The sequence below is a fragment of the Palaemon carinicauda genome, chromosome 45 (genome assembly GCF_036898095.1).
Source record: "Palaemon carinicauda isolate YSFRI2023 chromosome 45, ASM3689809v2, whole genome shotgun sequence".
Classification (NCBI taxonomy): domain Eukaryota; kingdom Metazoa; phylum Arthropoda; class Malacostraca; order Decapoda; family Palaemonidae; genus Palaemon; species Palaemon carinicauda.
This window is the reverse complement of record NC_090769.1, coordinates 19,488,844-19,516,762: the sequence shown is the minus strand read 5'-3', so window position 1 is coordinate 19,516,762 and position 27,919 is coordinate 19,488,844. Positions and strand designations below refer to the sequence as shown.

General features: G+C 43.9%; 1 protein-coding gene across 1 annotated transcript in view; it reads left to right on the top strand.

The window, feature by feature from the left end:
• Positions 1–325: 325 nt before the first annotated feature.
• Positions 326–27,919, top strand: part of Hip14 (palmitoyltransferase Hip14) — a 55,413-nt gene continuing 27,819 nt past the window's right edge. The window contains exons 1-3 of the mRNA XM_068367522.1: positions 326–598; positions 18,406–18,552; positions 26,484–26,605. Coding sequence (XP_068223623.1) covers positions 533–598; positions 18,406–18,552; positions 26,484–26,605 — 335 coding nt within the window. The 5' untranslated portion in view covers positions 326–532. The remainder of the gene's footprint in view (positions 599–18,405; positions 18,553–26,483; positions 26,606–27,919) is intronic.

Genomic DNA, 27,919 nt, shown 5'->3' with positions numbered 1-27,919 from the left:
ATTATCTTTTCCTAATTAAATATTAATCAGGAACATAATACTTTATTAGTCCATGCTAATGTTTATAGTTTAGGATTTGGTTAATAGTGAACTGTTTGGTTTAGTAAAATTTGATCCGGAAATGGGATATATTCTTAGTAAATTTTTCCTCACGCTCCTAAATTATTTTATGATTAAAATATATATCAAAATATTTATCTAAACATGTTATACTCATATAAACAATCTATCTTTTATGATAAAAAACAAAATAAACCGCAAAAACAGAACTGGTTCAAATTGGAGTTAAACCATCTTACATCACGGTATAACGTTTACTACCTAATAGATGACGCCCTATTCCTCTCAACTTCGGAACATCCGAATTTCGCGCTATAGTGAATAATATATCACTGGAAATTGTATTTCACCTGAATTTGATAGATATATATTAATTTTATCCTCGAAATGTCATAGAGGACATTAGATATAGCCCCCCGGCTACATTAAATTGAAGCGAATCCTGGAACTGCAGACGACGCCAAACAGCTGAATGACAACAACAAACATGGCTGGCGAGGTAGACCCGTCCTGTAATCCTGTGGATTTAATGGGCCAGGTACTTAAAACACTGAAATCTTATTTATTCTGGGTATTTTATTCTGCATGGAAGAGAATTATGGGGTAAAATATAGTTGATATGCTTAATTTACTGGATAAAATTGTGTCGAGCCTTACCCAGGCATGGCAGCTAAGGCTAGGTTTAGGCTAGCTTAGGGAGGCTATTTTAGGCTTTACCTGTAATACAGCTTAGCCTACTGTGTGTATGGCATGTTTGTATGATTTTCTTAGTTTATGATACATAGCTTTAACGTGATAATTCTTGATCAAGGTATTTCTAAATTATCTTTAATTGGTTACCAATGTAAATAGTGGCCTATCATAGTTTTACTCATACTGGTTGTGATTTTGGAAATTTGACGTTAATTTTTAATGGCATTATTTAATCGTATTCAACCTATTATACATCCTATCATTTAACAATAATGGATAAAATAGAAGGTCTCATTTTGACGTATTACTGAAAATAAATATGTTCTGTACTTTCATTGGTATCCATTAGAATGTGAGGACGCCCACTAAAACTTACCAGTAATATTAAATATATATCACTTACCCCTTTGATATTCTGCAATTACATGGCACCCCATTTGGAAGAAAATCGTCATTTTTGGTTGAAGCATCATGTTCAATTTGGGAACTGCAATAATAAACTCTGAAAAGTACGAAATGCATGAAACTTAATATAATCACTAAGAAATTCATTGCTCATGTGTGACAGCAGTAACGTTATGTATTGCTGATAAATATACCTATGATATTTGCATGAATGCATCGTAAGTCAGCCTAACCTAGGTCGGTTAATATATGATACTTTAATTACTAGCGAAACTGGAACTCGCCATATGAAATGCAGATGACTAGTTTGAAATTTTGTGGTGTATGTACGATAGCGGCCACTTGTATGTTTTATTACGACTAACTTGGAATATGGCAGTGTAAGGGGGGTTGCAGGGGGGCGGTAACCCCCCCCCTCCCGCGTCAGGTAAGTAGGTAAGAACACGGCTTGTAGGTTAGGTTAAGGGGAAAGTTTAGGTTAGTTGATGTCCATTTTTAATCCACACTGGAGGAACTGGCCGCTGATATGCAAAGGCTCCAAAACTTTTCTCCATATGTTTCATAGGGGCTGGGGGCATAATGACTTACATATCGGTCAATTAAAATGTGAAGTCTATTTCTCACTCCGAGTCCATTTGTAAACTTATAGGGATATCTTGACCAAACCTTACCTAACCTCACTCATCCTAACCTAACCTAACTTGACTTGAGGAGGTGTGGCATTACCCAGATGAGAATAATTACTCCGGCAGAGTTTTCAAACACTCGTTTACGTTACTATGTGCATTCAAATCTTTCGTCGTGTAAAATAGGGATATGTCTTTAGTGGCACTGGAACGTTACTGACAGGTGGGGCGAGGGAGAAGCCCGTCTGTATTGGAATAGTCACTTACGTCTTTGGCCACAATGGCTGCAGAAGTACCGTCGTGCTGTTCTCTCGACTTTAGGATCTTTTCTTACATTCGTTTGTGATAAAAATTGGTCTTTTAGTTTTGTGAGGGGTCTCACTTGTAAGTGGAAACGCACTGTAAGGTAAGCATGCTATGAATAGATTTTGTTCTAATGGGGATAATATTGAAGCTCATGTGCTGTGCATCCGTGTGTGCAGGGTGACTGTAGACAGACCCCCCTATTTGAATTGTTCTTGGTCTTATGATCATGAAGACGATGAACTTGGAACCTCTTGAGGGAGTTAGCCAATTTGGACTGTGTTGTTCTTACCTGCGTGCCTGACAGTGAAAATTGTTCATCTGGCGCTGAAAGTGTTCTCCAGATGGTGATCCTTGTGTTGCAGTGTCAGTGAGTGTTCTTAATGCTCTCCATTAGACAGAAATCTCAGTACTTTATAGTGATTTGTGTTGGAGCAGAGTAAGATCTTGTGGATTCCTCTTCAGATAGATCACAGTTATTATCAGTTAACATAAGACACATGAGTGACAAACATAGACTATCTGAACCAAGAACAAATAGTAAATTTGGTGAAAGGGCTTTTAGCTACTGTGTGCCTAGACATTATAATAAACTGCCAACTGAAATGAAGGACCTAAAGGGAGCAATTGAATTTAAGAAGAAACTAAAGACATTACTTTTCACAAGATCATATGATTTGGAAGATGCTACAATCAAAGAATTGTATAAGTTATAATGAAAATGTTTCGTTAGATGATTAATATGGACCCGCCCAAGAAGTAGTTCACTCGACTTCAGTGGAGGGTTGGATTTAAACCCAAAACAAAGAACAAAAAAAAAAAAAAGAGCTCAAACCATGACAGCTTAATTTTTTCTGTATTCTTGAACGCTTGGAACATTGTCATTGGGGTTTGAGATATGCATAAGGATAACATGTCTCCTACAACTCAATTGGCTGGTCAAAGGTGTATACAGGACTCTTTATTTTTTCCACTTGAGTAAGACTTCTCTGAAGTCGGAAAGAACAAGCTCATTCCTGAAGGAATAACACATCCTTCTTTGGATGCATGCATTCACGAGCAACAAGTCTCTTAGTGATGGCTGTTGAAGCAACGTTCCCAGTTGGATTGGAATGCTGGTTGCCAGACCTGGTCTGTGATCAGCTCACTTTTTAGCAACTTGAGTGTGCCTAACAATTGAGCAAATTTCCCCCCCCCCCTCCACAAGGTCACATGCATAATTATGACTGGCAGGTCTAGCCAGTAGACCTCCACGACTACTGGAGTCGTGATCGTTAACATCCAGTTACTCGTAAGGGTGATCCTTCACCTCGATCCCGTTATGGATAAAGATCACCCAGCGTAGTTTTTTCAATATTAAACTTACCCGATAATCATGTAGCTGTCAACTCCGTTGCCCGACAGAATTCTATGGAGGGATACGCCAGCTATCACAATACTAGAAGGGGGTGTATTTACCAGCGCCACCTGTGGCCAGGTACTCAAGTACTTCTTGTTGACACCTCCTCAATTATTCCTCTGTCGTGCTTCCGGCAAGACGTTCTGGGATACGCTTATGTTCTTGGAGTATTTTCACGACTTTGGTGAAGTATTTCTCTTTGATTTCGGCTGTCGCTTTACTGGAAACTTCTATATTAGCTTAGTTAGCTTTTGGAATTAATTTGATTAATTATGGTGACGAAGAGAGTATGAACTCTCGTTCACCTTTCAATGGCCGACCCTTCCCTTAGACGGAAGTGTTGGTGTCTAAGAGAGTATAGACTCTCTTTCTTAATTTTGCTTAACAAAAGTTATAGATTTATTTTATATCTCTCCGCCTCTTATAGGCCTCTTCGATTAACTTCCTTTTATTATAAACTTATTAAAATTAATTTTTATATTTGTTTATATTCGACCTTCCTAATAGTAGGCGGTCTTTTCTTGGTACCGAAGTTAATTAACATTGAGCCCGTCATTTCGGTTTTACCTGTTAACATATTATGCTTTTTCAATATTAAACTTACCCGATAATCATGTAGCTGTCAACTCCGTTGCCCGACAGAATTCTATGGAGGGATACGCCAGCTATCACAATACTAGAAGGGGGTGTACTTACCAGCGCCACCTGTGGCCAGGTACTCAATCATTTGTTGTTGTCACCTCCTCAATTATTCCTCTGTCGTGCTTCCGGCTAGACGTTCTGGGATACGCTTATGGTCTTCGAGTTTATTCATGGATATTTGGTGAAGTATTCTCTTAGATTAACGGCTGTCGCATTACTGGAATCCTTTTTATATTAGCTAGATAGCTTTTATATAAATACTGGTTAACGGTTAATGAATTTTTGCTTGTTTTTGGATCACCCTTTGGCTAACTCTTTGAAACAAGATGTCTGACGTTTCGCAAGCTCCCTCCCATAGACGATGTAGGTCTTGCAATAGGCGTATTCCGAAGGCCTCGGTAGATCCTCACACCGCTTGTTCTGACTGTAGGGACAGGCCCTGTCTATTAGAAAATCGATGTGAGGAGTGCGCCGGACTTTCGGAATTGGAATTTGTCCGTCTTTTAAAATATTCATCTAAGTTAGAGAGAGGTAGAGTTAGGAGAAGTTCTTCTCACTCTTCTATGTTTTCCTCACCTCATGATCCCCTACCTTTTCCTACCCCTGTAGTGGCTACCCCCGAACCTACTGTGTGCCCTCCGCCTGATATGTCAACTGTTTTGCGTGCTATTCAGGCTTTAGGAGATAAAGTAGAATCAGTGGTAAGTGACCATAAGTCTCTGATGGCCGAGGTTAAAGAACTGAAGGTCAAGAGTGCAGTGGGTGGAAATAGTGCCAGTGCTGTGACGAGTGCTAGTGTCGGTGCAGTGCCAAGTGCTAGTGGTGCCAGTGTGGTGCGTGAGGTTTTTTCTGTGCGAGCCAGTCGTCCTCCCAGTCCGGGACCTCTTGCAAGCTCCCATGCCCAGGGGAGAAGCAATGTCGAAGGGCTTAAGGGTTCGACAGGCCTTGTTAGGCGCACAGAATTATCCTCGGTGGTTGCGGGCGTGTCTTCCTTAGACCGTCACTCCCACCTGCAGACGATTGAGCCCGTCTTCTCGTCCGCTGATCAATATGCAGGGAAGAAACGTTGGTCTCAGGTCTCGAGACCGCTTAAACGGAGAGTTCAGTCAGCGAGTGCTCAGCCAGGTTGTAGTCATTGGCTCAGCTCCGACTCGCCTCAGTCATCGGTCGACTGTACTCCTCCCAAGAGGAGTAAGGTTCTGCCTATACAGAGCCCGACTGTGACTTTACCTCAGTCTGTTATCGTTTCTGCCGACCCCAAGTGGACCCTGCTTCAGTCCATGCAAGCTCAGCTTTCGGACTTGATGCGTGAGTGTCGGGCTGAGAGTGTTGCACCTCCTCCTCCGCCTACACTCCCTCCTCCTGTTCTCGCTCCGCCTGTGCTCGCCCAGCCTGCACCTGCTCCGCCTGGTCGCAGCACCATCTGCCAGGCGTACGATGTTGAGCCACTTTCGGAGTTTGCTGTTCCCAGTGTTGTTCAGCCTCAGCCTTCTTTAAGGCAACCCTTGCTTTGGGATCAGGAGAGTTATTCCACTCTTCCTCCGCCTCCCCTTGCTGCTCCACCAGTGGTGCAACTCTCGGTTGGGGTACAACAACCTCTCCCCTCCGTGAGTCTGTCTGCTCAACCATCGCTGCAGCGAGCTCAACCCTCCTCTAGGCAAGCTCCTCTACACCCTGGACTTGCGCCTCAGGAGCCTCAGCTTGCGAGAACTTTACCTTGTTCTGCGCAGCCTCAACCTCTTCATGCTCCACTCATCTCACAGGAACAGGAACGGACTACTCCGCCTCCGTCCTCCGCTCAGCTTGTGCAATCCTTGGGTTCAACTCTTGCTAAGAGTCAACCTCCTTCACCCATGCGCCTGCCTTCTGCTTCGTCTGTTGTTCAGCCTATGCAGTCTGAGCCTCAGGTTTTCCCTCAAGATGAGGAAACCTCTGTTATTGTTCCTACCCGTTCTGACTCTGCGGTTCAGCATTCTGGTCCGATCGCTTCGCTACCCTCTGCTGATGAAGTATCGGATGATGAGGAGGCACACCTTGATCCCTCTTCAGACGTGGAGGAGTCTAAGCTTTCTCCATTGTCTATTGATTTTCGAAAGGTCTTGGCTCTACTCAGGGAGATTTACCCAGACCACTTCGTCTCTGCTATTCCCCGCTCTCCTCCATCTGAGTTTTCGCTGGGCGTACAACAAGCTAAGTCCAACTATACTAAGCTTGTCCTAGCTAGATCCTCCAAGAGGGCTTTAAGGATCTTAGGGGAGTGGCTTCAGTCTAAACAACACCTTGGCAAGACTTCCTTCATGTTCCCTCCAACGAAGCTCGCTTCGAAAGGTTGCGTTTGGTATGCCACAGGGGAAGCACCAGGCTTGGGAGTACCTGCCTCTGCCCAGGCTGACTTCTCAAGTCTGGTGGACTCGCCTCGGAGGACTGCGATGAGACGCTCGAAGGTTTGTTGGACCTTCTCAGACCTGGATCATCTTCTGAAAGGGTTGTTCAGAGCTTTCGAAATGTTCAACTTTCTCGACTGGTGCCTGGGAGCCCTCAGCAAGAAAACCTCTCCTGCGGACAAAGATTCTGCCATGCTAATTATGTCCTGCATGGATAAGGCCATCAGAGATGGATCGGGTGAGCTAGCGTCGTTATTTGTATCAGGGGTGTTGAAGAAAAGGGAACAACTGTGTACCTTCCTCTCCGCCAGCATTACACCGTGCCAACGGTCACAACTCCTTTTTGCTCCACTCTCAAAGTTCCTCTTTCCCGAGGAGCTAGTTAAGGACTTGTCGGCTGCCCTGATACAGAAGGACACGCACGATCTTGTAGCCTCATCGGCTCGTAAGTCTAAGGTTACCACCTCTGTCCCCAAGACTTATCGCTCCCCAGTGGCTGATACCCCGGCTACGAGGTTCATACCGCCCTTTCGTGGTAGAGCCCCCAGCCGAGGAAGCTCCCGTCCAGACTCTCACAGGAGCAAGTCTAGGAAAGGACCCAGGACATCTAAGGGAAAGAACTGACTCTCAGATTCTCCAGACAACAGTAGGAGCCAGACTCAAGATCTTCTGGCGAGCCTGGGAGAAGAGAGGTGCAGACGCACAGTCTGTCAGTTGGCTGAGGTACGGTTACAGGATTCCATTCTGCCTCAAACCGCCTCTGACCACATCGCCCATCAACCTCTCTCCCAACTACAAAGAAGAGGACAAGAGGCTAGCATTGCAACAGGAGGTGTCGCTACTTGTGCAGAAGAAGGCAGTGGTTATAGTCCGGGACCATCAATCCCCGGGCTTCTACAACCGTCTCTTTCTTGTGGCCAAGAAGACAGGAGGTTGGAGACCGGTGCTGGACGTCAGCTCTCTCAACGAGTATGTCACCAAGCAGACGTTCACAATGGAGACGACCAAGTCGGTCTTAGCAGCGGTCAGACAGGAGGACTGGATGGTCTCGTTGGACTTGAAAGATGCATACTTTCACGTTCCCATTCATCCAGACTCCCAACCTTTCCTGAGATTCGTTTTCGGAAAGGTTGTCTATCAGTTCCAAGCCCTGTGTTTTGGCCTAAGCACAGCTCCTATGGTCTTTACTCATCTGATGAGGAATGTAGCGAAATTCCTGCACTTATCGAACATCAGAGCCTCCCTCTACCTAGACGACTGGCTGTTGAGAGCCTCCACGAGTCGTCGTTGTCTGGAGAACCTCTCTTGGACTTTAGATCTAATCAGAGACCTAGGTCTATTAGTCAATATAGAGAAATCTCAACTCATTCCCTCCCAATCCATTGTGTACCTGGGAATGGAGATTCAGAGTCGGGATTTTCGGGCTTTTCCATCGGCCCCCAGGATAAACCAAGCCCTAGAGTGCATCATGAGCATGCTGAAGAGGAGCAATTGCTCAGTGAGACAGTGGATGAGTCTCACAGGGACCCTCTCATCACTGGCCCTGTTTGTCGAGCTAGGGAGACTCCACCTCCGCCCTCTTCAATTCCATCTTGCGGCTCATTGGGACAAGGGCTCGACTCTAGAAGCAGTCTCTATCCCTATCAACCAAGAGATGAAGACCACTCTCCTGTGGTGGAAGCACAATCTCCTTCTCAAGGAGGGTCTATCTTTGGCCATCCAGACCCCCCATCTTCATCTCTTCTCGGATGCATCGGACTCGGGCTGGGGTGCGACCTTGGACGGACGGGAATGCTCAGGAGTATGGAACAAGGAACAAGGATTACTCCACATCAACTGCAAGGAACTGTTAGCAGTTCATCTTGCCCTGTTGAACTTCAAGTCCCTCCTGCTAGGCAAAGTGGTGGAGGTGAATTCAGACAACACCACAGCCTTGGCTTACATCTCCAAGCAAGGAGGGACCCATTCGAGGAGCCTTTACGAGATCGCAAGGGACCTCCTCATTTGGTCAAGAGGTCTAAACCTCACACTGGTCACGAGGTTCATCCAGGGCGATATGAATGTTTCAGCGGATCGCCTCAGCAGAAGGAATCAGGTCATTCCCACGGAATGGACCCTCCACAAGAGTGTGTGCAACAGACTTTGGACCTTGTGGGGTCAACCTACCATAGATCTGTTTGCCACCTCCATCACCAAGAGACTTCCGCTTTATTGTTCCCCTGTTCCAGACCCTGCAGCGGTTCATGTGGATGCTTTTCTTCTGAACTGGTCCCATCTCGACCTGTACGCATTCCCTCCGTTCAAGATAATAAACAAAGTTCTGCAGAAATTCGTCTCGCACGAAGGGACACGGCTGACGCTGGTTGCTCCCCTTTGGCCTGCAAGAGAATGGTACACAGAGGTACTTCAATGGCTAGTCGACTTCCCCAGGACTCTACCTCTAAGAGTGGACCTTCTACGTCAACCACACGTAGACAGGTTGCACCCAAACCTCCACGCTCTTCGACTGACTGCCTTCAGACTGTCGAAAGATTCGCTAGAGCTAGAGGCTTTTCGAAGGAGGCAGCCAGTGCGATTGCCAGAGCTAGAAGAATTTCCACTCGTAGAGTCTACCAGTCTAAGTGGGAGGTCTTCCGAAGCTGGTGTAGAGCCAATTCAATATCCTCTACCAATACCTCTGTGATCCAAATAGCTGACTTCCTTCTTCATCTTAGGAATGAGAGATCCCTTTCAACACCTACGATTAAAGGATATAGGAGCATGTTGGCCTCAGTTCTCCGCCACAGGGGTTTGGACCTGTCTTCCAACAAGGACCTTCAAGACATTCTCAAGTCTTTTGAGACGTCTAAAGAACGTCGTCTTTCCACTCCAGGCTGGAATCTAGACGTAGTCTTAAGGTTCCTTATGACATCTAGGTTCGAACCTCTCCAGTCAGCTTCCTTCAAGGATCTTACCCTCAAGACTGCTTTTCTCGTTTGCCTTGCAACAGCTAAGAGAGTCAGTGAGGTTCATGCCTTCAGCAAGAACATTGGTTTCACAACCGAATCTGCAACATGTTCTTTTCAGCTTGGATTCCTAGCAAAGAACGAGCTTCCTTCACGTCCTTGGCCTAGATCGTTCGAAATACCTAGCCTCTCCAACATGGTAGGTAACGAACTAGAGAGAGTTCTTTGCCCTGTCAGAGCTCTCAAATATTATCTGAAGAGGTCTAAACCTATTCGAGGACAGTCAGAAGCCTTATGGTGTGCCATCAAGAAACCCTCGAGACCCATGTCCAAGAATGGGCTTTCGTACTATATAAGGCTTCTGATCAGAGAAGCACATTCTCACTTAAAGGAGGAAGACCTTGCATTGCTGAAGGTAAGGACCCACGAAGTAAGAGCTGTAGCTACTTCGTTGGCCTTTAATAAAAACCGTTCTCTGCAGAGCATTATGGATGCAACCTATTGGAGGAGCAAGTCAGTGTTTGCATCATTTTATCTGAAAGATGTCCAGTCTCTTTACGAGAACTGCTACACCCTGGGACCATTCGTAGCAGCGAGTGCAGTAGTAGGTGAGGGCTCAGCCACTACATTCCCTTAATCCCATAACCTTTTTAACCTTTCTCTTGAATACTTTTATTGTTGTTTTTATGGTTGTTACGGTAGGCTAAGAAGCCTTCCGCATCCTTGGATTTGGCGGGTGGTCTATTCATTCTTGAGAAGCGCCTGGGTTAAAGGTTTGGTAGAGGTCCTTTAGTAGGGTTGCAACCCCTTGTACTTTGGCACCTTTGGGTTGATTCAGCCTCCAAGAGGAACGCTGCGCTCAGTAAGGAAGACGAACTTTAAATAAAAGGCAGAGTAACGGTTCTATTCGACTTCCTTACCAGGTACTTATTATTTCATTGTTATTTGAGATAACTGTTATATGAAATATGGGATACTTAGCTATCCTTTAATCATGTACACTGGTTTTCACCCACCTCCCTGGGTGTGAATCAGCTACATGATTATCGGGTAAGTTTAATATTGAAAAATGTTATTTTTATTAATAAAATAAATTTTTGAATATACTTACCCGATAATCATGATTTAATCGACCCTCCCTTTCCTCCCCAGAGAGAACCAGTGGACCGAGGAATAATTGAGGAGGTGTCAACAACAAATGATTGAGTACCTGGCCACAGGTGGCGCTGGTAAGTACACCCCCTTCTAGTATTGTGATAGCTGGCGTATCCCTCCATAGAATTCTGTCGGGCAACGGAGTTGACAGCTACATGATTATCGGGTAAGTATATTCAAAAATTTATTTTATTAATAAAAATAACATATTTCCGCCACAGAGTTTGAAAGAATTTCTTTGATAGTCTCGTACTGTTTTCAAAGTTGAACTAACGTTTTGTTTTGTCTCTGCAGTTGTTGACGTTCAGAACGTTCAACTTGCACTCTATCGTTACGATAGAGAAAGAATGTTCACGGTTTCACGTTGCAGTAAGAGTAACCGTGTCTAGCGTTTTGTTCATTCTTTCTTAACTTAATGGTTTTGATCCTAATAAAGGAACTTTTCAGTTTTTTCCTTTAACAATAATATGTTTTAACGATATATATGATTGGGCTCTTCTCTCAGGTTCTAAGTCAAGAGAGAGAGAGAGAGAGAGAGATAGAGACGGAGGGAGAAAGAGGATAAACGTTTCATTCAAGCCTGCCAGGCGTACGAGTAACGTCGTTATCGTTTTTGCTCTTCTCCCTAGTCTCTTTAGGGGAAGAAACTAAACGTTTCTAGAGTGATCTAGTGTTTAGTCTCTTTCCAGCCACTGATTTATCTTTCATTAGATTTTTCTGTTACATTGTAATTCTGTTTTCGCAATTACTAACTTTTGAGAAAGGATAGAATTGCGTGTTTCAGGTACAAACCACTTAAAGTTTCGAGTTCAGTGAAATAAGTGCAAACAGAAATCAAAGTGATAAGTGATTAGCGTGAGGGTACTTTTGTGCGCGCCAGTCGTCCTCCCAGTCCGGGACCTCTTGCAAGCTCCCAAGCCCAGGGGAGAAGCAATGTCGAAGGGCAGAAGGGTTCAGCAGGCCTTGATCGGCGCACAGAAGTATCCTCGGTGGTTGTGGGCGTGTCTTACCGAGACCGTCACTCCCACCCGCAGACGATTGAGCCCTTATTTTGCTCGTCTGCAGAAGAAATTTAAGGGAGAAAACGCTGGTCTCAGGTCTCAAGACCTCTTAAACGTAAAGTCCAGACCTATGCCAGACGTACGAAGTTAGAGTTCAACAACCCGGATGCAGTCATTGGGTTAGCTCTGACTCTCCTCAGTCATCAGTTGAATGCACTCCGCCTAAGAGGAGTAAGGTTCTGCCACAACAGAGCTCGACTGTTAAGGCTTTACCTCAGCCTACTGTAGTTTCTGCCGACCCCAAGTGGACTCTACTACAGTCCATGCAAGCACTGCTTTCGGACTTGATGCCTGAGTGTCGGGCTGAGAGTGTTGCGCCTCCGCCTCCGCCTACACTCCCTCCGCCTATGCTCGCTCCGCCTGATCGCAGTACCACCTGCCAGGCGTACGATGTTGTGGACTCTACTACAGTCCATGCAAGCACAGCTTTCGGACTTGATGCGTGAGTGTCGGGCTGAGAGTGTTGCTCCTCCGCCTCCGCCTACACTCCCTCCGCCTACACTCCCTCCGCCTACACTCGCTCCGCCTGATCGCAGTACCACCTGCCAGGCGTACGATGTTGTGGACTCTACTACAGTCCATGCAAGCACAGCTTTCGGACTTGATGCGTGAGTGTCGGGCTGAGAGTGTTGCTCCTCCGCCTCCGCCTACACTCCCTCCGCCTACGCTCGCTCCGCCTGATCGCAGTACCACCTGCCAGGCGTACGATGTTGAGCCACGTGCTGAGTTTGCTGTTCCCAGTGGTGTTCAGCCTCCGCCTTCCTTAAGGCAACCTTTACAATGGGATCAGGAGGATTATACCTCTCTTCCTCCGCCTCCACTTGCTGCTCCACCAGTGATGCAACACTCGGTTGAGGTACAACAGCCTCTCCCGTCCATGAGTCAGTCTCCTCAGCTCTCGCTGCAGCGAGCTCAACCCTCCACAAGGCAAGCACCACAACACCTTAGCCTTGCGCCTCAGGAGCCTCAGCTTGCGAGACATTTACCTTGTTCTGCGCAGCCTCTTCCTCATCGCGCTTCGCTCACACCACAGGAACTGGAACTTGCTACTCCGCTTCCACCAACCGCTCAGCAAGCGCAACCCTTGGGTTCAACCACTCATGCTAGGAGTCAGCCTCCTCCACCCATGCGCCTGCCTTCTGCTTGTCTTTTATTCAGCCTTTGCAGACTGAGCCTCAGGTGTTCCCTCAACAGAGTCTTGAAGAGGAAACCACAACTTTTGTTGTTCCAGCTCGTTTTGACTCTGCTGTTCAGCATACCTTACCTCCATTTTCAAACCATGGCAAAAATATGAATCATGAGTTATGAATGTAAGGTAAACATTATGTTGATTTTTAAACCCCATGCAAGCATGCATAAAGCACTCTAGCACTGGTCATGGAATTTCTGAGAAATGTTAAACGCCATGCACACGCTCTGCTTTCCTTACAGCAGGCTCTGCTTACAGCAGGCTCTGCTTACTACATGCTCTGCATACAGCATGCTCTGCATACAGCATGCTCTGCATACAACATGCTCTGCATACAGCATGCTCTGCATTCAGCTTGCTCTGCATACAACATGCTCTGCATACAGCATACTCTGCATACATCATGCTCTGCATACCTTACCGCATGCTTCTCAGTCACACATCTTGGGTTGTTGCCAACTCACTAGACTGTCAAACAGTTTCATAACGTTGCCTTCTAGTCTGCTGCTTTTGCACCAGTGAACCCTCACTCAGAGAACTTAGCTTTTCTAGGATAAGGTCCCTGTAGATGAGAAAGTTCTTTTCTCCCTCCTTCTGATATTCCCTTGAGGACTCTGTCATTTGGAGGGAGCCTTTAGCTGCATAACCTCTTATGGACTTTTATTTAAGCATAACATGCTTCCAGGGAAGGTTATGGTTCCACTTCAGTCGCTAATCCCGTCTGTTACCACACCTGCTCCCATAGACCTTGAGCTGTGTTGCATGACATGCAGTCCAAGCTTAGTCCTTGTTAGAGGATTTTTTGTTTACGGAGTCAATGTGTCACGGGGAAGACGTTCAACAACCAACAGAAGTGACTTGTTGTGACGCAGTGCGGCAACCTCAGCAACCCGTTAAGGAGTTGTCTGTACGACCCAGACAGTCTAGACAGATTCGGGTTGTCACTGTACTTCCTCGCTTGCCCATGATTGACAGTTCACAGACTGTGCAGCAGTATCATGATCTTGTGTCCGGCTCCGTCAGACGACTGGCTTTTAAGAGCTCCCACAAGTCGTCGCTGTCTGGAGATTTTCAAATGGACTATGGATCTGACCAAGGAACTGGGCCTCCTGGTCAATTTTGAGGAGTCTCAGCTCGTTCCATCCCAGACCATTGTCTCCTTGGGTATGGATCTTCAGAGTCGAGCTTTTCGGACTTTTCCGTCGGCCCCAAGGATCTTCCAAGCCCTAGAATGCATCCAGAGCATGCTGAGAAGGAACCGATGCTCAGTCAGGTAGTGGATGAGTCTAACAGAGACACTTTCATCGCTGGCCCTGTTCATCGTGTTAGGGAGACTCCACCTCCCCCCCTTCAGTATCATCTAGCTGCTCACTGGATAAAGGACATGACGCTAGAGACGGTCTCAGTTCCTGTTTCCGAAGAGAGGAGGTCTTCTCTCGCGTGGTGTAAGAACAGCTTTCTTCTCAAGGAAGGCTACCTTTGGCTGTTCAGAAACACGACCGCCGTCTCCTCTCGGACGCATCAGACACGGGCTGGGGTGCGACTTTGGACGGACAAGAATGCTCGGGAACATGGAATCAGGAGCAAAGGACACTTCACATCATTTGCAAGAAGTTGTTGGCGGTTATTCTGGCCTTGATAAACTTCAAGTCCCTCCAGCTTAACAAAGTGGTGGAGGTGGACTCTGACAACACCACAGCCCTGGCTTACATCTTCAAGCAGGGAGGGACTCTTTCGTGGAAGTTGTTCTAGATCGCAAGGGACCTACTCATCTGGTCTTTAGATCGAAAGCTAACTGGTAACGAGGTTCATTCAGGGCGGTATGAATGTCATGGCAGATCACCTCAGACGAAAGGGTCAGGTCATCCCCACAGAGTGGACCCTTCTCAAGAATGTTTGCAACAGACTTTGGGCCCTGTGGGGTCAGCCAACCATAGATCTGTTCACTACCTCGATAACCTAGAGACTCCTGTTGTATTGTTCTCCGATTCCAGACCCAGCAGCAGTTCACGTGGATGCTTTTCTGCTGGATTGGTTCCATCTCGACCTGTATGCATTCCCGCCGTTCAAGATTGTCAACAGAGTACTTCAGAAGTTCTCCTCTCACTAAGGGACACGGCTGACGTTGGTTGGCTCCGCTCTGGTCCGCGAGAGAATGGTTCTTAGAGGTACTGCAATGGCTGGTCGACATTCCCAGGACTCTTCCTCTAGGAGTGAACCTTCTAAGTCTACCTCACGTAAAGAAGGTACACCCAATCCTCCACGCTCTTCGTCTGACTGCCTTCAGACTTTCGAAAGACTCTCAAGAGCTAGGGGCTTTTCGAAGGAGGCAGCCAGAGCGATTGCCAAAGCAAGGAGAACATCCACTCTCAGAATCTATCAGTCTCAAGGGGAAGTCTTCCGTAGCTGGTATAAGACCAATGCAGTTTCCTCAACCAGTACCACTGTAACCCAGATTGCTGACTTCCTGTTATATCTAAGGAAAGTAAGATCCCTTTCAGCTCCTACGATCAAGGGTTACAGAAGTATGTTGGCAGCGGTTTTCCGCCACAGAGGCTTGGATCTTTCCACCAACAAAGATCTACAGGACCTCCCTAGGTCTTTTGAGACCTCAAAGGAACGTCGGTTGTCCACTCCAGGCTGGAATCTAGACGTGGTCCTAAGGTTCCTTATGTCATCAAGATTTGAACCTCTCCAATCAGCCTCTTTTTAGGACCTCACATTAAAAACTCTTTTCCTCGTGTGCTTGACAACAGCTAAAAGAGTAAGTGAGATCCACGCCTTCAGCAGGATCATTGTTTTCACATCTGAAACGGCTACATGTTCCTTGCAGCTCGGTTTTTGCTAAACGAGCTTCCTTCACGTCCTTGGCCTAAGTCGTTCGAGATCCCAAGCCTGTCCAACTTGGTGGGGAATGATCTGAAAAGAGTACTTTGCCCAGTTAGAGCTCTTAGGTACTATCTAAAAAGGTCTTAACCTTTACAAGGACAATCAGAAGCCTTATAGTGTGCTATCAAGAAACCTTCTTTTCCAAGTTCTAAGAACTCAGTTTCTTACTATTCAGGCTTCTGATTAGAGAAACACATTCTCATCTGAAGGAAGAAGACCTTGCTTTGCTGAAGGTAAGGACACATGAAGTGGGAGCTGTGGCTACTTCAGTGGCCTTCAAACAGAACCATTCTCTGCAGAGTGTTATGGATGCAACCTATTGGAGAAGCAAGTCAGTGTTCGCATCATTCTATCTCAAAGATGTCCAGTCTCTTTACGAGTACTGCTACACCCTGGGACCATTCGTAGCAACGAATGCAGTAGTAGGCGAGGGCTCAGCCACTACATTCCCATAATCCCATAACCTTTTAACCTTTCTCTTGAATACTTTTTATGGGTTGTACGGTCGGCTAAGAAGCCTTCCACATCCTTGTTGATTTGGCGGGTGGTCAATTCTTTCTTGAGAAGCGCCGGGGTTAAAGGTTGTGATGAGGTCCTTTAGTATGGGTTGCAGCCCTGTATACTTTAGCACCTTTGAGTTGATTCAGCCTCCCAAGAGGAACGCTGCGCTCAGTAAGGAAGACGATCTTATTAAAGGCAGAGTAACGGTTCAAGTCGACTTCCTTACCAGGTACTTATTATTTCATTGTTATTGTGGATAACTGATTATATGAAATACGGGATACTTAGCTATCCTTTAGTCTTGTACACTGGTTTTTCACCCACCCCCCTGGGTGTGAATCAGCTACATGATTATCGGGTAAGTTTAATATTGAAAAATGTTATTTTTATTAGTAAAATAAATTTTTGAATATACTTACCCGATAATCATGATTTAATCGACCCTCCCTTCCTCCCCATAGAGAACCAGTGGACCGAGGAATAATTGAGGAGGTGTCAACAAGAAGTACTTGAGTACCTGGCCACAGGTGGCGCTGGTAAATACACCCCCTTCTAGTATTGTGATAGCTGGTGTATCCCTCCATAGAATTCTGTCGGGCAACGGAGTTGACAGCTACATGATTATCGGGTAAGTATATTCAAAAATTTATTTTACTAATAAAAATAACATTTTTTGCCGAAAATTATCAATTGTCTCTGATGGAATTTGAGTTGACCTCACGCTCCCTCGCTCTCTTCGGAATTGAGAGTTCCCTCATCCTAGCAATAAGCAAATTCCACTCACATACAGTCTTTACACCGTGGAGGATAGAAGTTTTCAACTAACCCTTATCCCTCTTATGTGGAAGATACGGCTAAAAAACTTCTTGTATGCCAAAAAGGATTCTTGAGATTTTCAGAAGATCATGACTTGAGATCCAGACTCGGATTGTTTAGTTAGGGAAAATACAAATTACTTTTAGAACTTGTAATATCCTTTTACCATGAAAGTGTGTGCACGATTACAAAAGGGCATTCTCCCGAAGGAGAGATACTGTATACTCCTTACACCCTAGACGCCATTCAAAATATAACATCAGCCCAGTGTGATTTCTGCAGAGATATTTATTGGCGAGTACTGATACACTGGCTGAGCATTAATTTATTTTATAGAACATCTTTTGGTGATTATATTAAACTTTTGTAAAATTTTCTTTAAAAGTACTAGGCAATTTATAGACACATTAACAGTCATTAAAACTTTAGGTAAGTTTGACTTGGCTTATAGGTAAGTTTGACTTGGCTTACGTTAGTTAGGTTAGGCTGAAGTTTATAATGGGTCTCAGTTTACAATATTCTTTGCTAATAATGGGGTTTTCTGAACAGACCCCATTGTAAGTATATGAGTATCTGTACTGTATACACCCTCTCACTATCCAACAATCTTGTGAGCTCATGAGAAATTTGAAGATGCTTATCAGCAAATGCTAATGAGTTTGTGTAAATTATATTTGTTGTCAAGCATGTGCTTAAAGCATATTTCATATGAATATTTGGTAAGCATTGAAGTACATATTAATTTATATTATGAATATTTTTTACACAAATCTAAGGGCATGTGCTGTTCTATTAGGCCTCATAAATTTACCCATTACATACTGTAGCCATTTAAAAAGTGTTCTGTTGGCATATACAATATAACTATATGTTACTTCCATCTGATCATTTTCTGATAACATGTTTTATATTTTCTGCTTTTACTTGTATTGTTTATTATTCTTCCATAAATACTGCACTTTGAAAGAGGATAGAAATTCTGTATAAGAGTATTACAGTATATAAATCTGTAGCTAGAGTAAATATCGTCACCCTCATAAAATAACTGCCTAAGTCATTTTCTCCACTTGTTGGGAAATAAAAACAACCTTCTCATTTCCTAATTCTTTATATCATTTTGTTGAGCTTCAATTCACAAATTCTAGTTCACAAATTCTTTTGTTAAGAATTTGTGAATTGAAGCTCAAGACAATTATATAAAGAATTAGGAAATGAGAAGGTTTTTTTGATTTTCAAACAAGTGGAGAAAATGACTTAGGCAGTTAGTTTATGAGGGTGACGATAGTAGACAGGATATTTGGTATATTTTTTCTAACCTTATTTATTTTCTGAAACAGGATGCATGCAATCCCAGTGGTATGTACGGTGTGGAAAGAGAGACGGATCTGGAAGAGGCTGTAGGAAGCATACACAATTCGGAGCCCACAACTCGTAACACAAATGACTCGGATTTTTCTACTTTTGATATTGTTAAAGCAACACAAGTAGGTATTGCTCTGAGCTTTGTAATACTTTTAATGTAATATTCATTAGTAATTGTAACCTATAACCAAAATTAAGTTAAGGTTTATAAAATCTTAATTTTCAATATTTAACTTAGCCGGTGATTATAATAGCTGCAACTCTGTTGCTCGACAGAAAACTCTAAGGTAAAATTCGCCAGCGATCGCTACACAGGTTGCGGGTGTGCCCAACAGCGCCATCTGTTGTCCAGATACCCAGTACTCAATGTAAACAAAGAACTCAATTTTCTCTCTGTCGTGCTCCCGACAAGACGTGCTTATTCGCTGTTGCTAAACTGGATTTGTTTTCACAACTAATTGGTGAAGTACACTATTCTAGTTTTGAGCTTTCGCTATGCAGGTGTTTTATCTTCATCTTAAATCTTGAACTCGTTTTGGATAGATTTAATTATGGTGACAAAGAGAGTATGGACTTTCTTTCACTTTTAAATGGCCGACCCTTCCCTTAGCGGAAGTGTGTTTAGGCTTTTAGTAATTATATCACGTTATAGATTTTCCTCTATATATTTTATATCTCTCCGCCTTTATTAGGCCTCTTCGATTAACTTTCCATTTATTATAAACATATAAAAATAATTTTAATGTTTTGTTTATATAGACCTTTCTTGAGAGTAGGCGGTCCTAACTTGGAAACCGAAGTTAATCAACGTTGAGCCCTTTATATCGTAATTAGCTTTTAAAGAGCTAAGGATTTAAAACTTTTTAAATGTAATATTTTATGAAAGAAGTTCTTTGATAGTCTTCGTACTGTTTTCAAAGATGAACTAACGTTTAGTTTATTTATGCTACGCAGTTGTTGACGTTCAGGATGTTCAACATGCGCTCTATCGTTTCGATAGAGAGAGAGTGTATCACGGTTTCACTTTGCAGTAAGAGTAAATCGATTCTGACGTTTTGTTCATTCTTTCTTAGCTTAAATGTTTTAAATTCTATTTTAAAGGAACTTTTTATTTGAAAAACCTTTCAGTTTTTTCCTTTAGTCAAATAACATGTTTTTTTGACAAAATATAATTGGGCTCTTCTCTTAGGTGCGAAATCAAGAGAGAAAGAGAGAGAGAGATAGAGACGGAGGGAGAGAGAGGAGAGAAAACGTTCCGTTCAAGCGGGTAACGTTGTTCTCGTGTTACTCTCGTCCCTAGTCGCTGTACGGGGAGGAAGGATAAAACGTTTTAGTTTTTTATTCTCGTCCCCAGGCTATGTGCGGTGAGAGATTGAAAACGTAGTTATATGAACTAGTGTTTAGTCTCTTTCCCAGCCACTGATTTTTTTTTATCTTTAAATATGTTTTCTGTTTTTTGCTGGTATTAATGAGCTTGCATTATACGACTGATTTCGCAATTACTACCTTTTAATGAAGGGTAGAATTGCGTGTTTCAGGTAGAAATCAGTAAAAATTTCAGTGAAATAAGTGCAAAACAGAAAATCGAAGTGATAAAGTGATATGCGCAAAGTGTTACAGTGTTGCGTCCGAGGGTTCGTCTGTTCGTGCCTGTCGTTCACCTAGTCCGGGACCTCTTACATGCTCCCAAGCCCAGGGGAGAAGTAATGTCAAACGACTTATGGGTTCGAGAGGCCTTGACCAACGAACAGACGTTTTCCCTCTATGGTATCGGGTGTATCTTACCAAGATCTCCCCTACCATAAGACGAGAGAGACGTTGTTTCTCCTCGTCATCCGAAGGCTTTTCGCATAAGAAACCTGTCACAAGGTTTCGAAGCCCTTAAGCGAAAGTCAGTCCTTTTAGGACAGGTCCAGCGTCCTGGTTACAACCATTAGGACAGCTCTGACCCTATGCAGTCATCGGATAACTGCTCGCCGCCTAACAAAAGCGAAACACAGACTCCGAAAGTCTTTTTTTGTAGGCAAAGTGTTGCGGTCACAGACGTTACCCTCGTCTCTTACCACAACCATTTCCGTTGATCCTTAATGGGTTGTATGGCAAGACATGCAGTATATGCTTGCCTCCCTTATGGAAGACTATTCTGCCGATTAGTCCGTTGAGTCTAGCCGTTTATCTCATCGATATCCTGGCTTTCAGCCAACCTAACGTTCCTTTGTGCTTACTGTTGACGTTGGCGTAGCTTAGTCACGTCAGTCAGGTTGTTTAGAACCACACTCGATGCGGTCTCGTGTGGTTTTTCAGCCGCATTTGGACGTTAGGCCACTTGCTGAGGCTCCTGTTGACGTTCAAGACGTTCACTAACAATCGGAGTTGACTTGTTTTGACGCTGTGCGTCAACCTCCGCATTCTAGAGTTGTTTTGACTGCTCAGTCTAGGCAGTCAAAGCAGTCTCGAGTGGACGCTGTGCGTCCTCACGCACCTGTTGTGGTTGACAGTTCAGTTGTTGACAGTTCACAGACTGTCAAGCAGTTACATGACGTTGCGTTCTGGTCCGCTACTAATGCACCAGTGAGTGTGGACTCTGCTTGTAAAGCATTGCCACCACAGTAGGTCTCTCCCTTGCTTGAGACTCAGCTTTTATCGGACAAGGTTCCTGTAGATGAGGAAGTTGCTGTTCCCCCTCCTACTGATATTCCCTTGAGGACTCTGTCAGATGGAGAGGAGCCTAAAGCTGCTTAGCCTCCTATGGACTTTAATTAAATCATGATGATTTTTTTTAAGGATCTTTGTCCGGATCTTTTTGTAACTGCTGCTCCTCGTTCGCCTAAACGTCAGAGCTTACACTAGGCCTAGCTACTTCGAAGCCGTTGTTTTTAAGCTAGTGCTCTCTCGCTCTCCTAGAGAGCTTTACGTTGGCTAGGCGACTGGTTTTTCACCAGGAGGAGTTTGGGGGATACAGCCTTTGCTTTCCCTTCTTTTAAACTGGTTTATAGAGCGAGAGTCTGATATGACACGAGAGAAGTTCTCGGCTTGGGAGTTCATGCCTCTGCCCAAATAGACTTCTCAATTCTCGTAGACTCTCCCTGGCGCCTGGCCAGGAGACGCTCCAAGTTGTTTACAGGTCAACTTCACAGCTGTTTTCGAGCCTTTGAAGTTTTGCTGTACAATTATGTCACGCATAACAAGGCTTTCAGGGATGGTAAACGGTACCGCCTCAGTCGCTAACCCCGTCTGTTGCCACACCTGCTCCCGTAGACCCTAAATGGGCTTTGCTGCAAGACATGCAGTCCAAGCTTGCGTCCTTGATAGAGGACTTTAATGCGGAGAAGGTTGCTACCGAACCTTCTGGCCAACAACCTTCCAACCGGTCGGTTGTGCGCCCTGTTGACGCTGAGGTAACCTACTCGCGTCTGCCAGTTGAGGTGGTTCCTCCACCGATGCGACCCAGTGTGGGTTGCCAGCCGCACGTTGACGTTAAGCGACGCTCGGAGGTGGTTGTTGACGTTCAGGACGTTCAACAACCAGCAGAGGTGACTTGTTTTGACGCAGTGCGTCAACCTCAGCAACCCGGTAGGGTGTTGACTGCACAACCCAGACGGTCTAGACAGTCTCGGGTTGACGCTGTGCTTCCTCGCGCACCCATGGTTGTTGACAGTTAACAGACTGTGCAGCAGTTCCATGATATTGCGTCCGGCTCCGTCACGCATCCACCAGTGCGACCGGACTCAGCGAGCCAGACGTTGCCCACTCCGTTGCCGTTTCCTCATCAGTTTTCGGATGAGGAACCCTCTGATGAGGAACCCTCTGATGAGGACGTTGCTGAACAACAAGACGATCAGCCCCCAGAATAGATCAAGCCCTGCTATCCATCCAGAAGATGCTGAAGAAGGAACGCTGCTCAGTCAGGCTGTGGATGAGTCTGGTAGGGACGCTGTCATCCGTGGAACAATTTGTGTCACTAGGAAGACTACACCTCCGTCCTCTTCAATACCATCTAGCTTTTCACTGGAAAAAGGACAAGACGCTAGAAGCGGTCTCGATCCCGGTTTCCGAAAAGATAAAGTCTTGTCTGACTTGGTGGAAGGACAATATCAACCTAAGAGAGGGTCTTCCCCTGGCTGTTCAGACTCCCAACCACGTTCTCTTCTCGGACGCATCGGACGTGGGCTGGGGCGCGACACTAGACGGTCGGGAATGCTCAGGACTGTGGAACTCGAGTCAGAGGAGCATGCATATCAACTGCAAGGAGCTGTTGGCAGTACATCTGGCCTTGAAAAGCTTCAAGTCTCTCCTTCGAGGCAAAGTGGTGGAAGTTAACTCGGACATCACCACGGCCTTGGCGTACATCTCCAAACAAGGAGGTACCCACTCACTGACGTTGTACGAGATCACAAGGGACGTGCTCATCTGGTCAAAAGGTCAAGACATCTCCCTAGTAAAGAGGTTCATCCAAGGCGACTTGAACGTCATAGCAGATTGTCTCAGTCGGAAAGGGCAAGTAATTCCAACCGAATGGACCCTCCACAAGGATGTGTGCAAGAGACTTTGGGCCACTTGGGGTAAAACCATCCATAGATCTCTTTGCAACCTCGCTGACCAAGAGGCTTCCAATCTATTGCTCTCCAGTCCCGGACCCAGCAGCAATACATATAGATGCTTTCCTCCTAGATTGGTCACATCTGGATCTCTACGCATTCCCACCGTTCAAGATTGTCAACAAGGTACTGCAGAAGTTCGCCTCTCACGAAGGGACAAGGTTGACGTTAGTTGCTTCCCTCTGGCCCGCGAGAGAATGGTTCACCGAGATACTTCGATGGTTAGAAGACGTTCCCAGTAGTCTTCCTCTAAGGGTAGACCTTCTACGTCAGCCACACGTAAAGAAGGTACTCCAAAGCCTCCACGCTCTTCGTCTGACTGCCTTCAGACTATCGAAAGACTCTCGAGAGCTAGAGGCTTTTCGAAGGAAGCAGCCAGTGCGATTGCTAGAGCAAGGAGAGCTTCTTCCATTAGAGTCTACCAATCGAAGTGGGAAGTCTTCCGAGACTGGTGCAAGTCAGTTTCTGTATCCTCGACCAGTACCTCTGTAGCTCAAATAGCTGTTTTTCTCTTATACAGTACCTGAGAAAAGGACGATCCCTTTCAGCTCCCACTATCAAGGGCTACAGAAGCATGTTGGCATCGGTCTTCCGGCATAGAGGCTTAGATCTTTCCAAACATAAAGATCTGCAAGATCTCCTTAAGTCTTTTGAGACCACCAAGGAGCGTCGTTTGGCTACCCCTGGATGGAATTTAGACGTGGTACTAAGATTCTTCATATCAGACAGGTTGGAGCCGTTACAATCAGCCTCCCTGAAAGATCTCACTCTTAAGACTCTTTTCCTGGTATGCTTAGCCTCGGCTAAAAGAGTCAGTGAGATTCATGCCTTCTGCAAGAACATAGGATTTTCGTCAGAAAAAGCCACTTGTTCGCTACAACTTGGTTTTCTAGCCAAAAATGAGCTGCCTTCTCGGCCTTGGCCTAAATCTTTCGATATCCCCAGCTTATCGGAGATCGTAGGCAATGAACTAGAAAGAGTCTTATGCCCTGTTAGAGCTCTTAAGTTCTATTTAAAGCGTACTAAACCTTTACAAGGCCAATCTGAAGCTTTATGGTGTTCAGTTAAGAAACCATCCTTGCCTTTGTCAAAGAATGCTTGGTCAGACTTTATCAGATTGTTAATACGAGAAGCTCATTCACATCTGAGTGAGGAAGACCGAACTTTGCTTAAGGTGAAGACGCACGAAGTTAGAGCTGTAACAACTTCCGTGGCCTTTAAGCAAAATATATCTCTGCAAAGTATAATGGACGTAACCTATTGGAGAAGCAAGTCAGTGTTCGCGTCATTTTACTTGAAAGATGTCCAGTCTCTTTACAAGAACTGCTACACACTGGGACCATTCGTAGCAGCGAGTGCAGTAGTGGGTGAGGGCTCAACCACTACAATTCCCTAATTCCATAACCTTTTTAATCTTTCTCTTGAAATGTTTTTATTGTTGTTTTTGGGTTGTCCGGAAGGCTAAGAAGCCTTTCGCATCCTGGTTGATTCGGCGGGTGGTCAAAGTCATTTCTTGAGAAGCGCCTAGATTAGGGGTTTTGATGAGGTCCTGTTGTATGGGTTGCAACCCTTGATACTTCAGATCCTAGGGGTCGATCAGCATCCTAAGAGGATCGCGAGGCTCCGTAAGGAAGACGTACTTAAAAAGGCAGAGTAATTGTTCAAGTCGACTTCCTTACCAGGTACCTATTTATTTTGTTTTTGTTATTTTGATAACTTCTAAAATGAAATAAAAATTCTTAGCTCATAATAATGTAAACATATTTTGCTGGTCTCTACCCACCCCCCTGGGTGTGAATCAGCTTATATAATCACCGGCTAAGTTAAATATTGAAAAATGTTATTTTTATAATAAAATAAATTTTTGAATATACTTACCCGGTGATTATAAATTAAAGGACCCTCCCTTCCTCCCCAATAGAGACGCAGTGGGACGAGGAGAAAATTGAGTTCTTTGTTTACATTGAGTACTGGGTATCTGGACGACAGATGGCGCTGTTGGGCACACCCGCAACCTGTGTAGCGATCGCTGGCGAATTTTACCTTAGAGTTTTCTGTCGAGCAACAGAGTTGCAGCTATTATAATCACCGGGTAAGTATATTCAAAAATTTATTTTATTATAAAAATAACACATTGACAAATAACTACCTGGTAAAAAACAGGCTTCAATAACCATACGAATTCCTTCCAGAAGATAGTCTCAAATAAAAGAATGGATTGCATATTTAGGAAACAATACAAATTACCTCAAAATTTATAACTTTTCTGTCATTTTTAGTTGGGTTGAAATCATTATCTTTACAGTTATTAATCTGTTGTCTTATCACAGTCTTCTGTTTGTCCAATTCTTTTTGAGGAGGACGAATAAGACACTTTTCTTTTTTATTAAATCTTACATTATTAACCCTTTTACCACCAAAGGACGTACTGGTATGTTTCACAAAACTCATCCCTTTACCCCCATGGACGTACTGGTACATCCTTGCAAACAAATGCTATAAATTTTTTTTTCTTCATATTTTTCATAATTTTTTTTTTAAAATTCAGGCATTTTCCAAGAGAATGAGACCAACCTGACCTCTCTATGACAAAAATTAAGGCTGTTAGAGCAATTTAAAAAAAAATATACTGCAAAATGTGCTGAGAAAAAAAAAACACCCTGGGGGTTAAGGGTTGGAAATTTCCAAATAGCCTGGGGGTAAAAGGGTTAACATAGGAAATGTTATTAAATAAATACTATACAAATGCTATACTGGGTTCTTACCTGATTTAACTTCTTGACTATTCTGGTTTATTGGGGGTTATGTGGCCCTCTTGATAGTCTTGTTATCGATAGGCTTAGAATGAGTAGGGTGGGAGATATTTTGTTAGCATTACCATTTCCCCTATTTACACTACTTTCCCTTATCCTACCCTTTACTAATTTTTCACTTAGTAGCAGTACAGTTGTTGGTTCATAAATCTCTCATATTTATTTGGGATGATACAGATTGATACTTTTGTAATGTCTTCATGAGTTGTTTTTCTATTTTTTGACGAGCATCATCTAAGAGGCAGGAGCACTTTGAAAAATTTAAAGTCTGTTATTATTAGCAACTTATCAATCTGCAGTCAAACACAATTTCTTTCAAGTGAGCAACATGTGAATAAGAAAATTAGCTTGAATTTTACATAGACAGGAAATTTTATATATTGTTTTGTGTTTCATTGTGCAAATCAAGCATTTTGTTCTATTGAATGTCCTTCATTTGGCATTATTTGACTGAGGCTGCAATAATCTTTGTAGTGAAGTGGGAATATTGAAGGGCTCCTATAGCTATACAGTACCCACCTGAGATGAAGACTGAACACTTATAATGGGTATTGATGATGTTATTCTTGGCCATCAGCATTACATAATTGTATTTATGAAACAAAATAACCATCTAAAAACTTCTAAATCTTTTCATTTCAGTATGGAGCAATAGAGCGATGTAAGGAGCTGATTGAAGGTGGTTATGATATCAATAAAAGAGACAGTGAAAATGTAACTCTTCTTCATTGGGCAGCAATAAATAATCGACGCGACATTGTCAGGTAATGTTTCCCTGCACTACTACATTTTCCTACATGTATAAAAACCTTTCTTCTTTTAAAACAGATTGTTTTCAGGTAGTTAACAACAGGTAATAATTGTGAGTGCGTAAGTCCGCCCAATTTCCTGTCAAAGACAGTCTTTTATCGTTAGCTGCAACGAGTACGTACTGTTACGTTCCATCCAGAGCTATTTGTTCTTTTTATCTTTCTTTACAGAGTGATTAGTTGATTGCTTGCTTCATGTCATTTAAAGAATTGTAAAGTGGTGGAAAGAGTGGACGGTAAGAATCTTATAAAAGCGGTAGTGAGGGTCGACGCTGCAACCAATTCATGGTCAGAACTGGTAGATTCACACTTTCTCTCTGCTTCTAGTAAGATGCAAGATTGTTTGCAATGATCCCCATGTGCCGAGGGCAGATTGTGATCTCCTGTTCAGTGGCAGGCCTTTGCTTTGAGGTGGAAAAGGAAGGCTAACTCTTCTGTGGTGCCATCCTTGGCAGTCTTCAATACAATGTGGAAGAGAGTTATTTTGCCCCTTTTTCTCTTCATATGCATGGTTAGCATGCATATGCCTCTTTCTGCTCTTCTTCATAAGAGGACAAGGATATCCCCTTCAATGTAAAGAAGCATGACAAGGATGTTGTTAACTTGCTTAGAGATCCTCCCTCTCCAGCTGCTCTGATACGTACCCTAACGTTTTTAGAAGTTGAATCTGCCAAATCTTCTCATTGTAGAGGATGAGAGGAAACTTATGAGAGACACCACGCATGTGTTCATGTTTATAAGCACTCACCTTATCACATCCACTCGTTCTGTTCTTAGCATGCGTTTGTCAGACTTTGAGCTCTCATTTGCTTGCGGAAGGTCATACTTTTCAGTTACCACTCATCCATCGGATTTTGAGGTCTTACCTGTTAGCACAAGTGCTCCTAATGAAGTGTGCTCACTTCTTGGAGATCGTTTGGGCTTTCCATTTAGCTTGGATTCATTAGAAGCTAGATATTCTCCAATGTATGCGCCACCTCCTGTTGATAAGAAAAACTTTTATTAGGAAAGAAGTTAATGAGTAAATTTCACAGCATTTTACATATAAAATACAATACTTACACCACTCCTCACTTGTGAATATCTCTTTTAATGACATTTCACTGTAATAATTTAATGAAAATTCTACAGAATAAATGTTTTGTGCATTTATAACCAATGTCTGGTAGGATAATATCTAGGATTTAGGATTTTTCATTTGCAGTTGTGTATCAGTTTCATGAGTTTATTTTTTTATTATATTAATCTATTTTATTTCTTCTTTTTTTT